Raw genomic sequence first — 16,622 nt, forward strand, 5'->3', positions numbered from 1 at the left:
GCGTAGGTTCCCATGCCCGGTAAAACTCCCCGAAGCTCAAGGATTTTGCTGACTCGCTCCATTGTACCTTTGCCACTGCTAACAACTCTCTGTCATATACATAGTCGCCGCATTGGAAGCACAAGATATTTCCATAACACAGATCAACGGCTAAAAATAACATACAAATAATTAATTAATTGTAAGATATAGAACTACAATTCATTAATTGTATAATTTTATTTATAATTTTTTTTTAATGTTTGAATATATAGAATAGTTTAAACTAAAAAATATCACATTACCTAAAAAATGTTTCTTTGTTTTTGCATGCTCTTGTATGTGACCTTTTATATAGCAGCCAAAAAATATACAATGAAGACAAGAATGTAGACGATCCTTGTATGTTTTACATATATGACATAAACAGCTCACAGCCTGTAAGTAAAATGTTCAATATTATTAATTTCGTTTTTTATGTTTTAGTTTACTTACTATGCAAATGTTAGAAAAAAATAGAAAATATTTTTCACAATTAAATAATTGTCTGATGAAAAAAGATATACGCAAAATATATTTTGCTTTACACAAATATTATTGCTTTCCAACAAATAATTTCCCTAAGATTAGTCCCCTAAGATAAGATCCCTAATAATTTTCTCAAAATAAAAGATCTAACAGATTATATCTATTTTAATTTATCACAATTGCACACCCTCTCTGTCTCTCTCTTTCTCCTTTACCCCCCTCCCTTTTCTAAAACTAACTTTCTAACAAGAATAAAATTTTATTTAAATAATTTCTGATATAAAAGTATTTATATTACTAACAAGTAAATTCAGTTCTAAATAAAAATTTATTTGTTATTAATAATTTATTGTAATAATGCTTCTAATTTTATATTCATTATTTGAAATAAAATTTATGCATTTGTAATTAATAGCTCTTCTACATATTTATCGACATAAAAATAAAAAATAATAAATCAATAATCACCATAAAATTTGTCGAATATGCTAAACGACTATTGTATGACTATTGTAACAAAATAAGCGTTTTTAAATATTCTGTCTGTTAGTCGTTGAAGAACAATATTCTATTTGCAAACTTTGGAGCGTCTAGTGCACTCGGCATTACAAATAATGAGAATCACTCGATTGACCAATCAGAATAATAGAAGAATAAAGGTTTCTCTATCCTGATTGGTCGAACGAATTAAAACATTTGTCAAATAGAATAAAAATACTCAAACAGACCAAGGAGAAAATGCGAGGCTGAACTGACAAGTGATATAATTAAATTAACAGACGCTCAGGAGAAGCAAGCAGAAAAAATGCGACAAAAATCAAATAAAAAAAATCTTAAAAAAGATACGTGATAAAAAATCTGGATCTCATATCCGTAATATCGCGAAAAGAAAATAAGATACGGACGTACCTTCCTAACACGTGCCTCGGTCGACGTACTAGTCACAAAATACGAGTGTATCACTTTGTACGGCTGGATACCTTTGGCTGCTTTAAAATTATTCAAATGTATGCAACCATGGTCGCTCATCTCAGGCTGGCAGGAGCAACGCCGATACGACCGCACGTGTCCTCCTTCTTCTCCCCCTTCGCCTCCTCGACTCCCGACGTTCGATACCGACGTCGACGATCGTTGCCGTCGAAATCTCGGTGCAATGGCACGGATGACGCGATGTACACAATAATCTTCTGATGACGGCAACAACGCGGGGGGCGTAGCTCACTGCTGGCCTTGGCAGGAGCGCGCGTATCGTTGACATGGAAAAAAGAATAGGCCTAGGGAGATAAAAGGAGCGTGTGCGAAGGTGGATACTTCCTCCTTCCTGTCGCGTGAGAAAACGTGATCGGTCGACCGACTGCTGTCAACCGCGGCGAAAGAAAGAAATAGAAACGGAACAAGTAATGGCGAGAGCGAGGTGTCGAGAGGGGGAATGGCGCAACGCGACGTGGTGTTGCGGGACGCGATCATAAGACATACGGTAAAGCGATACACACAATTCTTGCTCCGATTCTTGTCCTTCATATACGCCACGTTCCCGACTTCACTTCGGGATTTGCTGATCACAGCCGGTTCACTAACCGACGCCTCGTGTGTCGCCGGCAAAACGAGGCGTCATCTGGCAGTCGCGATATCACACTTGCAAAACCTGTGTCAGATTTCATATTCAATTTTAACAAACTTTTTTAAATTCTCTTTCTGGAAAAATTGCTTTGCAACAAGTTATTAGCAATACTATCGATAATAATTATCACAATAATGATATAATTTAATGTAAAATTTATCGTAAAATATAAAAATAATTCAGTAGAGTGATTTGAGTTGATCTTTTCTACCTAGAAATGCACCAATCAGGATAAAGAAATTTCTCCTGCTTTTATCCTGTGTGGAGGTCGATCATGTAATTTCACGTAAAACTTTTCACTTGTATCCAGATTTCACGTGAAACTTTGCATAGCGATCATTGTATGTAGCGTATGTAGCTTGGATGCGCGGACAGTGGTCTAGTTTCCACCGATGTGTTAATTCGCACCTAGTGCGGCGTAGAACCAAATTTTAAGTCGATGGAAATGCGACTGACTGGTTCATTTCACTCCCGCTTCGCTCTACAAACTTTACCGGAGTAGCAGCGAATTGACAAAATTTAGTCGGTGGAAACGAGCTCTGTGAACTTGGCCCCCCAATTTTGACTTTTTGAGTTTCTTTTTTTTTAAATCGTTTGTAAGTCGTTTGTAGGTGATTGTTAGATTAATTAAAACGTTTGTTAGATTAGCCTCGCGCTGCAAAATAAAAAATAAAATTGACCGTGAAGTTAGCCCCCGGTTTTTTATTTTTTTTATTTTGATCCTATTTAAGTTTTGCAAAGGCTCAATCGATGCGGAATCATTTGTTGGTCACGAATATGCTAATTAGAACGTGTGTTAAATCGTCGTTTCTTAAATAAAAGCAAAAAACGATATTTGATAATTTTCTAGGGAAATAACCGTGAAGTTAGCCCTCGGTTTTTAATTTAGATTATTTAAGTTTTGCAGAGGCGCAATCGATGCGGAATCGTTTGTTGGTCACGAATATGCTAATTAGAATGTTTGTTAGATCGTCGTTTCTTAAATAAAAACAAAAAACGATATTTCGCGTGTCGTTAATCGCGCTGGGACTCGATTCTTGAATTCATTCGCAAGAGAAACGTATACGCAAATTCGGCTCTTACAGAAAAGTTGCAAGTTGATTGGCTATCGCATGGCTTTTAGCCAATCAACTTGCAACTTTTCTGTAAGAGCCGAATTTGCGCATACGTTTCTCTTGCGAATGAATTCAAGAATCGAGCCTGGTCTGCCGGAGCCATAACGCGTACCGCGTAACCAATCAGAGTCGTTCCGCGTTTTCTATTACAGTTTAGAACTACGGATGTTATTAAACCCGATTAAGGGTGACGTGTAAACGTACTCAATGGCTGCGTTCAGCAGCTCAACAGTTGAGCAATTTTCCGATGTCATTCGACGTTAATTGGCTGGATCTTAAACCAATCACGTTCGATTGCTACTTAGCAGTTGAGTCTGCTGAACACGGCCAAATATCACTTCTCTCTATAGAAAGAGAGGGAGTGCACTCGGGTGACGTTTTCGAACGCAGCCTAGGAAGTATATTTATTAATTCCCTAGATTTTCACCTTCTCTACTTCCGGCGCGATTCTCGAAGCGTATCCTTATCGAGCTGTTCTAACGTGATGAAAAGATAAACATGTTACAAAATAAAAAATTGTACAAATGGAAATTTGCACATTGCTTCCTCACCATTTTATTTCGCTAATTAAAATGGTTTTTCAATTATGGCTTCTTCATAGAGGAGACTTAACTTGCATATTGCTTCTATTTTATTTTGCTCATTAAGATGGCTTTTCAATTATGTGGCAATGTGCAAGTTAAGCTTCCTCTATGAAGAAGCCATAATTGAAAAACCATCAAATTAGCGAAATAAAATGGTGAGGAAGCAATGTGCAAATTTCCATTTGCACAATTTTTTCCAATACTAGCAAACCCTATATATACAATAATTACAAAATATTAAAAAAAAAAAAATTTTTTTAAGATTTCTATGCTAATGTGTTCTGAATGCTGTATAATTCGTCAATTTACAATTAAAAGAAATTTACCAATTCTCAATAAATTTAATATTAATCATGCTTTAATGATATTTTTTATTCAGAACTTTCAAAAAATTATTTAAATTTTAAAATAATTAAAAATTTTATAAAAAATAAACCATTTTAAAAATTCTCCCCAAATTAAATATCAATCATTTTTTAATAATATCTTCAAAAGTTCGATAAGTTCAATATTTCAAAATTTACGAAAGTTAAAGCATGTACAAACATTTTTTGAAATTGATAATTTTATAAAAAAAAACACTTTCACTGATCCTCGTCAAATTAAATAGCAAACATCCTTTAATGATACCCTATTTATGTAAAAAAAATTATGTAAAAATATTTGTCTGATATCTCAAAATTCACGGAAGATAAAATAACCACATAAATTTTTAAAAGAAATTTTATAAAAACTTTATAAAAAATGAACCCTTTCATCCTTGTTAAATTCAATACCAAATATCTTTTAATTGTACTTTATTCGTGTAAAAAAAATTAGTTCAATATCTCAAAATTTGCGAAAAATAAAAATGCACATTTCTTAAATATTCAAAATTTTATAAAAAATGAATCCTTTCACCGATCATCACCAAACTCAATTCCAAACATCCTTAAATAATAGTTTATTTATGTAAATAAATTTATCCAGATATCTTAAAATTTACGGAAATTAGAGCAACCACAGACATTTCTCAAAAAATTCAAAATTTTATGAAAAATGAACCCTTTCACCGATCCTCGTCAAATTCAATACCAACCATCCTTTAATGATAGTCTATTTATATAAAAAAATTTATCCCGATATCTTAAAATTTACGGAAGTTAGAGCAACTACAGACCTTTCTCAAAAATTTAAAATTTTATAAAAAATGGAACACTATGAATTTTTATAAAAATGACAGTAAATAAAAGTTGTTCTACTTTACTTGTATGCCAAATTAGAGCGCTGCAAGTCAAATAGTTTTTGAGATATTTAGATTAAAAAAAACATGGGTGGGCACATACATACATACAACTTATGGACATTTTAAAAAAATATTATTTTTTGATGTTTTGGAACATTCTGAACATATTGGCATAGAAATCTGAAAAAAAATTTTTCACGAAAACAATTAAAGCTTCCTCTATGAGGAAGCAAAATGAAAATTTTATTTTGCATTATTTCGATTGAAAAGTAATTAATGGATTAATGAGATTTTTTCGATTAAATAAGTGACATTAAACACAACATAAGTCGGCTAATTATTAATTTAGTATTTATTAAAATTTTAATTAACCATCTAGCGAAAATTAGATCGAAAAAGTATGCAATTTGCAACACATGTAACTGCATATACTTTTTTTTTAAAACAACTATGCGTTTTCCTTACATGAATTGATTCGTTATTCTGTGCATATAAAAGTATTAATATTATCTTATAAGATATCTTACTTTTTTATCAGTCATGTTATGAAAAAACTGAGAACTACTCATATGGAAATGCTCTTGAGGAAAAAAGGTTTTTTTTTAAAAAAAAATTATTTTTTCCAAAATTGATTTCAACCATTATATATATTTGTCCCCCTTTAGATCATACAACTTTTGTCTGGAATATTTTTTCGAAAATGCATTGTTTTGAAAAATTCAAGGTAAGCAATTAAAATGAGACACTCATATAAATATACATTGGAATCTATCACGATATAATAGTTACAACGAATAGTGGCATATAGGCAATTCTATTGGAAGCCTAACCAGCCAAAAAGATAAGAAGATATAAGTTACACTGTGTTATGCGTATCGAGTATCGATAATAGTTTCTAAATTACAAATTATCCATATAATTATGACTTCATCATCATAAGCAGACTATTTGCTATCTCACATCAGCTAAACTTTGTATTTAAATCTTTTTTAACATGATATATTAAAAAGATATCGAAATAAAAAAAATAAATTTTATAGGGGATGAACACATACATGACATCTGATCAGACTTTTCAGATTATGTTAACCTTTTTTTACAAAAAATTTCAAATATCGCAAAAAAGTCATGTTTTTGCATATTAAGGGTCGGCAGAGCACCCAGGCAAACTCCGAATTGACAGTGGAGGCCTCTCGCGGTGACAACGCGAAACTCCGGTTTTAATGTTGCCAACGCTGAGAAACGAACTCCCAGGTTCTATGTAGTGGTGTATGTATGTACACGTACACACCATTGCATTGCTCACGCGGACGCACGGTAGAGAGACAAGGATCGATAATCACGTTATCCTTGTTCCTCTACCGTGCTAATCACGTGACATGCTACACGCGAGATACGGCCTGAAAATGCTTTCTGGCCTTCCGTAGCAGAAGGCAGGAATGTAGCAAGGCTAATAAGCACCCACTTTTTGTAAATTTTATATATGCTTATGCACATATGTGCGTATATATAACAAATAGTATCAAAAATTTATATATATGTCTCCAAATTGTACAATGATAAATAATAATGATAAAATAATAATTCGCAGAGTGAACTAATTACAACATGTAAGACACGGGCGCTTATTAGACTTGGCAATTTATTGCTTTTTCACTTCTACTTTTTTATCGATATTTTATGTATCGTCAGCGCGATAGAGAGACAAGGAGAGAACGAGTATTTTAATTCTTGTCTAATATGTAGTGGCAATTGTAGATTTATAGGCTAACAAATATGTATTACTTAATTACTTTTTGATTATATTGATGTTACTGTATAAGAATACTTGCTCCATATAAATCGTGATGTAAAGAACATACGAGTAACATATTATAAATAGCTCAATGCAAGGTGAGCTATTTCAATACGGTTTACGGTTTCTGTTCTACTAAAAAAACGGTTATGGAACGGTTATCGGTTTTGGTTCCGATTCGGTCCGGGTCCCTGATATATACAGGGTGTAACTAAACAAACGTATACGAAGCACACCATCAGGTGCAGGACAACAAACTAAATCGAAAAGTCCTGAGCCATTTTTTTATCTGAGCTTTATTTTTTACGCTATAAATTGTTAAAGTTTGCCAATCAGCGCGTGGCTACAACGAAAGGCAGCGTAGGCGCCGCCTACTGGGTGGGGAGCGCGGGATCGAAGAGTAGCGACAAAGTGGGGCGAAGCGAATGTAGCATGTCTCTGCTCTTTTTTGTACGTTTTGCGTAGCTTTTAAAATTTGATTATTCTCGATACTCTCGGTAGTGTGGAATATTTAATTTTTCCATCTCGTTAGCTGTCTCCATATTTGTGTTTAGAAATACTTTTTCTTTGAAGAGAAAGGTCACATGAGTTATAGTCCGGAGATCGAGCAGGCCACGGACTAGTACTGAATCCTTCCCTTGAGGAAAATTTTTATCGAAGTAATGGCGGATGATACTTTTGAATAAGATTCATTGAAATTAATATTTCATAGATATATCATGATTTTCGCTGAATATTATTTAAATCTGGTTATTTAAATCTGGCTATAAAACCAAATTATAGAAGTTGGATTTTGTATGTCGATAAATGTACCTTTACAAGAAACATTTTAGGAATGTTTAATATCCACATTCTCTTATCATTATCATTACTGCAGCCATTTGGAAATCTATTTCTTACTCGAATGAGATCTTTTCAACATCGAATTCCGTAAATATTTGGTATGGATTGCCGAGAAATCAAATCGTAAGTAGGTATTTTAAACTGAAATAAAATTAAAATTTAATTGTAATTTAAATTAATTAAATTGAAACTATTTTTATTGTTTCCTTTTTAATCATTTCTCTAATGTAACTTTTTTAATTATCTTTCGTCTGTCTATCGATTTGAATTATTTTTTTATTTAATCAATGCATTTTCTTTCTAGAAAAATAATGTGTAATCGTTATATTACTGTTTATTTTTATTACTAGTATTGTTCCTATTGAATTATTTTTCCTATTGACATAAACTTATTGACAGGACTTAGATCGAACTTTTTATATTATCACGCTTGAACTCTCAAAAGTAGTCTCGATTTCTTACAAAATAATCTGCCAGATTTGTTAGTTCCGGCAGAGAATAATTTAGAAGAGGTAACATTAAATAGATGAGCTACGATATTCATGCACGATGACGCACTTGCCCATTCTGCACTTAAGAATTATTTTTATTATAAAAATATTTATTTTGAATGTGTATAATATATCTTTACTCTTATTTTATTATTATTATATTTATATTATTATTTATTTTTATTTTATTATTATAAAAATGTTTATAATTATTATTTTATTGCGTAGTTTAATAGAATCTATCGAAATTGTGAAGATCGCTATCTCAGTTTCAATACTGTATTCTACTCTCAGGGCTTAATTTTTATATCATGTTCACACATTAAGACTAAAAATCTTAATAAAAGTAGTCATTACTACATACATATGTATTATAATGTTTTCATACATGAAGAAAGTTTTTTTTGTTAAATATGTTAAAAATAAAAACATACTTTGCGCTTAAAATAAATTTAATATTTAAGTCCAATTATCGGAACCACTTTTAATATTAATTTCAATGAATCTTATTCAAAAGTATCAGTACTCTGCGTTGATACCACTGCTTTCCTCAAGGATGGGAAGGATTCAGTACTAGTCCGTGGCCTGCTCGATTTCCGGACTACAACTCATGTGACATTTCTCTTCAAAGAAAAAGTATTTCTAAACACAAATATGGAGACAGCTAACGAGATGGAAAAATTAAATATTCCACACTGCCGAGAGTATCGAGAATAATCAAATTTTAAGAGCTACGCAAAACGTACAAAAAAGAGCAGAGACATGCTACATTCGCTTCGCCCCACTTTGTCTCGCTACTCTCCGATCCCCACCCAGTAGGCGGCGCCTACGCTGCCTTTCGTTGTAGCCACGCGCTGATTGGCAAACTTTAACAATTTATAGCGTAAAAAATAAAGCTCAGATAAAAAAATGCCTCAGGACTTTTCGATTTAGTTTGTGGTCCTGCACCTGATGGTGTGCTTCGTATACGTTTGTTTAGTTACACCCTGTATATATATATATATATATATATATATATATATATATATATCAGGGACCCGGACCGAACCGGAACCAAAACCGATAACCGTTCCATAACCGTTTTTTTAGTAGAACAGAAACCGTAAACCGTATTGAAATTCTGATAAATTTATAACACCGGAACCATAACCGGACCGTTAAATTATTTTCGGTTTACGGTTCTTTTCGGTATTTTTTTCTGTTTTTGCGCAAATGACGGAAGTGTCATGATAAAACTGTCTTCTCGAAGTGCAATATTATACAATTATAATTATAAGAGTATATTTTTGTGTCGCCAGTGAAGAATAAAATTAAGCAATTATTGTAAACGACCCAACTGGCTTAATTGATCTTTATTAATTCGATATCATATATAAATATACAGACTACGTTTCGACCTTTGGTTCAGGTCCTTATCAAGTCTAAAATTAAAGGATAATACTATATAGAAGGAATCATTTTATAAAAGCATAGCGCAAACCAAGTTGAAAACAACAATTATTATAAAGTAAATGATTAAAACATACCTTACTTAAAATTTTTTTCTTTTTTCAACATGTTACAATTCTCTCTGTACTAAACGTTTCGTATAGATGGTAAAAAACGAACTAAGTTAGACATCCTTTATTATTCTATCATAAATAAGGTTTAAATTCTCTGTGTCTTTATGTAGGTTAATCGTGTTGTTAAATTTTTTTATATAAAACATTTCAGCTATCTTTCTTTTCCTAGTATGTGTTTCACGATGTAAAATATTAAAGGTTGTCCATTTAAAGTCATGTAAATATTCATTTCTATGTTTGCTTATAACGCTTTGGTTACACCATTAACAACTTAGTCGATCACGCTATTTTGTTATCTGATGAACATTTCCATAATAAGAACTTACATATTGTTAAGGGAATCTTGTCTAATAATTGCTAAAGCAAACATAGAAATGAATATTTACATGACTTTAAATGGACAACCTTTAATATTTTATATCGTGAAACACATACTAGGAAAAGAGAGATAGCTGAAATGTTTTATATAAAAAAATTTAACAACACGATTAACCTACATAAAGACACAGAGAATTTAAACCTTATTTATGATAGAATAATAAAGGATATCTAACTTAGTTCGTTTTTTACCATCTATACGAAACGTTTAGTACAGAGAGAATTGTAACATGTTGAAAAAAGAAAAAAATTTTAAGTAAGGTATGTTTTAATCATTTACTAATTTACTTTATAATAATTGTTGTTTTCAACTTGGTTTGCGCTATGCTTTAATAAAATGATTCCTTCTATATAGTATTATCCTTTAATTTTAGACTTGATAAGGACCTGAACCAAAGGTCGAAACGTAGTCTGTATATTTATATATGATATCAAATTAATAAAGATCAATTAAGCCAGTTGGGTCGTTTACAATAATTGCTTAATTATAATTACTTTTTTAATGTTCTGAAACGTGTATGTATTATCGCAATAATGATAGCTGTGAAGATATTATATTTTCTGTTTTATATATATATATATATATATATATATATATATAAAGTATATATAAATTATATTACTTTAAAAAATTATTATTAATTTTTATGACATATGAAAATATATTTATATATGTATCTATATTATATATACCTATATATAAATAATATATTTTTATGTATAATATGAAGTGTTGTTTATTTATGTCATAAAAATTAATAATAATTTTTTAAAGTAATATAATTTAGAAATTAATTTAATTAGAAAAACAAAAAGTAAAAATTTTAAAAAACCGGAACCGTAACCGAAAAAATCATAATTTAAACGGTTTCGGTTTTTTTATTTATCAAAAAACCGAAACTGGAACCGGAACAGTTATTCAATATTTTATTAAACCGTAACCGAAACCCAACCCTAATTTTGTTTCGGTCCGGATCCCTGATATATATATATATATATATATATATGTATATATATATATATATATATTGATTACTGATTTAGAGAGATAGATTTATTATTGGATTAATTTATTTACCGAATTTTTTGCATTTATATATACAATGTGTTTGTAAAATTGTAGTTGTAAAATTATTGAAATATTTTCAATATTTAAAAATTCTTAAGTATCGCCTTTAAAAATATATATTTTTAATAATTTCTATATATTCCAATAATAATAAATATAAAAATATATATATATATATACCGATAGACTTGAACTCGAGTTTTCAGGGTGATAGACCGAACACCTTGCATTGAGCTATTTATATGTTATTCATAAGTTCTTTATATTATTCTTTATGCAGCTGATATTTTTATACAGTAACATCAATATATAATCGAAAAGAAATCAAGATAACACATACTTGTCAATCATATATATATACATATATATATAAACTTAAATATTTTAAATATTAATAAGGGTACAGTAAGGCTTTATTGACGAGCAATAGTAGTTGAAGATTAAATTAAATGTATTCTAATAGATTTGATACATAATATACAAATATTCAAGACGAACTTGATACAATATACAAATATTCAAGACGATACGTTTCGACACTCACTTGTGTCTTTTCAATCGTTGGAAAAAATTTAATGTTACAATTTGTTCATGTTCATCGTATTATTTAGCGGTTGTAGTCGGAAATTATTTAGTCAATATTAGAATCGCAGTAGCACTCGCATATTTAAAACTTTATCTTTGTCTGTGTGCATGTTGTTCTATGGAAGAAGATAGAACAACATGCACACAGACAAAGGCCGGTATTCATAGTCGGTTCTTATATTTAAGAATGTCTTAAGTACAATTTTAAGATGTGATTAACCAATCACAGAGCCGTATTTGCATCTTAAGACATTACTTAAGACGGTCTTGAAATAAGAACGGACTATGAATACCGGCCAAAGATAAAGTTTTAAATATGCGAGTGCTATTGCGATTCTAATATTGACTAAATAATTTCCGACTACAACCGCTAAATAATACGATGAACATGAACAAATTGTAACACATTAAATTTTTTCCAACGATTGAAAAGACACAAGTGAGTGTCGAAACGTATCGTCTTGAATATTTGTATATTGTATCAAGTTCGTCTTGAATATTTGTATATTATATATGTATCAAATCTATTAGAATACATTTAATTTAATCTTCAACTACTATTGCTCGTCAATAAAGCCTTACTATACCCTTATTAATTTTACCAATTTGTTACGAGCTATATTTACAATTATTTTAAATATTCTTTCTAAATTATACATATAATAATCTTTAAAAAATATATTTTTTTAATATTTAATAAATCATTATTCTATAATTTGAGATACATAATATATGCGAGATACGGCGCATACAATAAGATACAATTATTGGAAGATATTGTTAGGAGCAAGATCTAAGATATCGTTATCCTCGTTTTACATATACAGAGAAACAAAGGTAATACGATAGCCGGTTCTTGTTGACATTATCTTTCAATAATCGCATCCGTATGCTCAACATATTAGTATTTGTGCCTACATGGACGCTACTACATACGTAATGCAAGAGAAACAAAGACAGAACGATTATCTCTCTCCTTGTCAAGCTGTCAGTGGGTGCGTTCCGTTTCACGCATGAACTGCATAAAACGCAGCGCATCGCATGAGCGCATTGGCTCGTTCCCTTTTTCCCATCACTCTTATGGTGCGGTCCCATGATACGGAACGTATGCGCAATGCGGAATTGGCGGAACGAAGTTCGTCCAATCACAGACATTCCGTCAATTGCGTTCCGCTGAAATATATTTTCTTATGTCCCATGGAGCGGAAAACGCGGAAGCGCGATTGGTGTTGGCCAATCACAAGATTCTTTCCCATAGATTTTTTTGTTGTCTCTATCGGAACAGCGTACATTATTGGCTCGCGCAAATTACGCTTCCGTATTTTCCGCTGCATGGGACATAGGAAATACAAATTTATGCGGATCGGATTCACACATATATGTACCGGTCAAAAAATTCATATATAACCTTCGAAACTGACAACAACTTAATATTGAATATGGATTCTGAAAAATTGTTTATTATTATTTGCGGGTTGTTAAATAAATTAAAACTACTTCTTTCGCTTGCTGGTATCCGATGATCGAATAATGCTCGCTTCTACGATACATGATATATTAATAATTCATCTTTGTCAATTTCTTGTGGATTATTTAATTCTTCTTGTGGATTATTTAATTCTTTATTTGGTAAATTAGATTCATTGAACTCTTCTATGCGAGATACTAAAATAAGAGGAACAATTATAACAGTGGCAAACGGAAATTTGTCAGTATCATTGCCAGACAATATAATTTTTCAATAAATAATTCAATATATAATGGCATGCTTTGTCAAAAAATATGCTTCAATTACTAAAATAATACTTACTGACAGTGACTACTAAATTTTCATCCACATTTATACAATCATTTTCCTTGTCAAATGGTTGAAAACAAGAGTGGTTTAATAAATTAAAATTAAAATATTGTGGAAGAATGTATCCACAATACCCACATTTTTTATTCTATAAAACAATAATAAACAATCATAACCTCCAACTCCCGTATAAGTAATAAACTTATATTTTGTAAAGAAATTATTTAATATAATATTGCAATAATATATGAAGTTATTAATTTAAGATTTAATTTGTTATTTAAAATAATTTTTAATAATATTCTTACGGATATCTGCTGTTTCGACATTTTTCACGCATATACACAATTTCGAAGTTCCGCACAAAATGCGCATAAAATAGAAACTTGCGGATAGAAATCGGCGGAACGGACGTAAAACAGATTAAACCAATCACGAGCGTTCCGCCAATTCCGCATTGCACATACGTTCCGTATCATGGGACCGCACCATTACTGCGCATAGAGAAACGGAACAGACCCTTTGCAGACAGTCTCCTTCCCGCCTAAATAACTCTCGCGCATGAACCACGCATGGACTACACTACCTCGGGAGCTGAGGCAGCTCGTGCGCTCTCATACGCGGCGCGACATGACGCGGCGTTGTGGTGAGAGACCGTTCCCATGCGCGCATGAACTGCGCATGGACTGAAACGGAACGATCTCGTGCACCTCCGCAAAGTTAGCCCCCCCACTTTGACTTTTGTAATTTTTTTTTTTACCAATCGTTTGGTGATCGTTTGGTAATGTTTGGTACCGCATTAAAAACTTTTGGTGGTCTTTCGTTTTTTTAGAAAATCATTTTCAAAATTTTTACCCTTCTCTTAGCCCCTCCACTTTGACTATTGTAATTTTTTTTTACCAATCGTTTGGTGGTCGTTTGGTAGTGTTTGGTACCGCATTAAAAACATTTGGTGGTCTTTTGTTTTTTTAGAAAATCAATTTCACTTTTTTAAGGTACCATTTTATGCGCAGCGTACTGCCGCAGCAATTCGCTCCTATTGGTTGAAGTTCAATTGAATGAACAGCAAAGGCAGCAAAACAAGAGAACACGCAAGATGCAATTAGTTGATTCTAATTATTATTTCAGTTATTATTGTTGATATCAATAATAAATTTTAGGAATACAATAGATAATTATGAGAATAACAAGTAAAAACCGTAATCTTAACCTTAAAATAATAAAAAAAAATGAAATAAGGCTATAGCACACACTTTCCGTAACCGTAAACATAGGCCGGTATTCATAGTCCGTTCTCATTTCATGCAAATACGGCTCTGTGATCGGTTAATCACATCTTAAGATTGTGCTTAAGACAGTCTAAGGGTGCCGTCACATGGGGCGTAACTTGCGTAAGCGTAACCAGCGGATCGCCAATCACCGAGTTATTCCGATAGAGCCCTTCGTCGAGCTCTATCGGAATAACTCGGTGATTGGCGATCCGCTGGTTACGCTTACGCAAGTTACGCCCCATGTGACGGCACCCTTAAATATAAGAACCGACTATGAATACCGGCCCTAACCGTAACATAAGGATTTGACCAATCGCGTTGCTTGATTCATTTGACATTGGTTGCATGTCAAATGAATCAAGCAACGCGATTGGTCAAATCCTTATGTTACGGTTATATTTACGGTTACGGAAAGTGTGTGCTATAGCCTTATTATTTCATTATTTTTTTATTATTTTAAGGTTAAGATTACGGTTTTTACTTGTTATTCTCATAATTATCTATTGTATTCCTAAAATTTATTATTGATATCAACAATAATAACTGAAATAATAATTAGAATCAACTAATTGCATCTTGCGTGTTCTCTTGTTTTGCTGCCTTTGCTGTTCATTCAATTGAACTTCAACCAATAGGAGCGAATTGCTGCGGCAGTACGCTGCGCATAAAATGGTACCTTAAAAAATTGAAATTGATTTTCTAAAAAAACGAAAGACCACCAAAAGTTTTTAATGCGGTACCAAACACTACCAAACGACCACCAAACGATTGGTAAAAAAAAAATTACAATAGTCAAAGTGGGGGGGCTAAGAGAAGGGTAAAAATTTTGAAAATGATTTTCTAAAAAAACGAAAGACCACCAAAAATTTTTAATGCGGTACCAAACGCTACCAAACGACCACCAAACGATTGGTAAAAAAAAAATTACAATAGTCAAAGTGGGGGGGCTAAGAGAAGGGTAAAAATTTGAAATTGATTTTTTAAAAAAACGAAAGACCACCAAAAGTTTTTAATGCGGTACCAAACACTACCAAACGACCACCAAACGATTGGTAAAAAAAAAATTACAAAAGTCAAAGTGGGGGGGCTAACTTTGCGGAGGTATCTCGTGCGCTCCTATGCGTATCATGCGAGAAACGGAACGCACCCAGTATGTTACCAGAAAATGTCCCCATGAGCTGCTCTTTATATAAATCTAGTAAGATCCGCTTCTCCCGTTTTTTGCATCGAAGAAATTATATTGCTTCATGAAACTTTTTTTAATATATTCTTTATGTAATTACGCAGTACTGGACAGAGTCGGATTTTGTATTTTGGCTCTTAAAAATTTATAATAAATAAAATACAGACTCGCGGCTAACCCAACCTGACCCGTTGCTAGCTGCGCGTTTCCCCACATTTATTATAAATTTTATTTTAATCTTTTTTCCAGCAAATGACGCTGTCCAGGAATGCGGATGATCTTCCTGATTACAAATATCGTGGGTTTATATGATTTTTTCATGTAGTTTTCTCATAATTCGGGAAAAGCGAATCCGTAATTCCCGGCCGGCCGACAGGCGTCTCCACCGTGTCTCCTGCCGACCCTTAAAAACCTCAATTATTTCGAAAAGCTGATGTGCTGGTGGAAATTGGACATCGTTTGCAACATCGTTTTCAGTATCCAAAAATCTATAAGAAACACCTTGTCTGCTTTAAAATAATGAAAAAAATATTTTTTCCGTGAACTATAGTGTTATCAAAAACTAAATATTTTCCGAGATATTTTGTACTTTATA

At 32.1% G+C, this 16,622-nt stretch overlaps 1 protein-coding gene and 1 long non-coding RNA gene across 2 annotated transcripts in view; both read right to left on the reverse strand.

Moving 5' to 3' along the window:
* Nucleotides 1-2,568, reverse strand: part of Not (ubiquitin carboxyl-terminal hydrolase nonstop) — a 3,626-nt gene extending 1,058 nt beyond the window's left edge. The window contains exons 1-4 of the mRNA XM_083053903.1: nucleotides 2,340-2,568; nucleotides 1,417-2,152; nucleotides 285-417; nucleotides 3-150 (exon numbers count right to left, since the gene is read on the reverse strand). Coding sequence (XP_082910029.1) covers nucleotides 3-150; nucleotides 285-417; nucleotides 1,417-1,536 — 401 coding nt within the window. The 5' untranslated portion in view covers nucleotides 1,537-2,152; nucleotides 2,340-2,568. The remainder of the gene's footprint in view (nucleotides 1-2; nucleotides 151-284; nucleotides 418-1,416; nucleotides 2,153-2,339) is intronic.
* Nucleotides 2,569-12,629: 10,061 nt separating this feature from the next.
* LOC145945486 (uncharacterized) lies at nucleotides 12,630-14,013 on the reverse strand. The gene is made up of 3 exons (XR_014426865.1): nucleotides 13,882-14,013; nucleotides 13,586-13,721; nucleotides 12,630-13,440 (listed from the first exon to the last, which is right to left on the reverse strand). It is a non-coding gene; the product is annotated as an uncharacterized LOC145945486 (long non-coding RNA).
* Between the last annotated feature and the right edge of the window lie 2,609 nt (nucleotides 14,014-16,622).

This window comes from Prenolepis imparis, unplaced genomic scaffold (assembly GCF_030444845.1).
Source record: "Prenolepis imparis isolate NDT839.2.m4 unplaced genomic scaffold, iyPreImpa1.0 SCAF_14, whole genome shotgun sequence".
Taxonomy (NCBI): domain Eukaryota; kingdom Metazoa; phylum Arthropoda; class Insecta; order Hymenoptera; family Formicidae; genus Prenolepis; species Prenolepis imparis.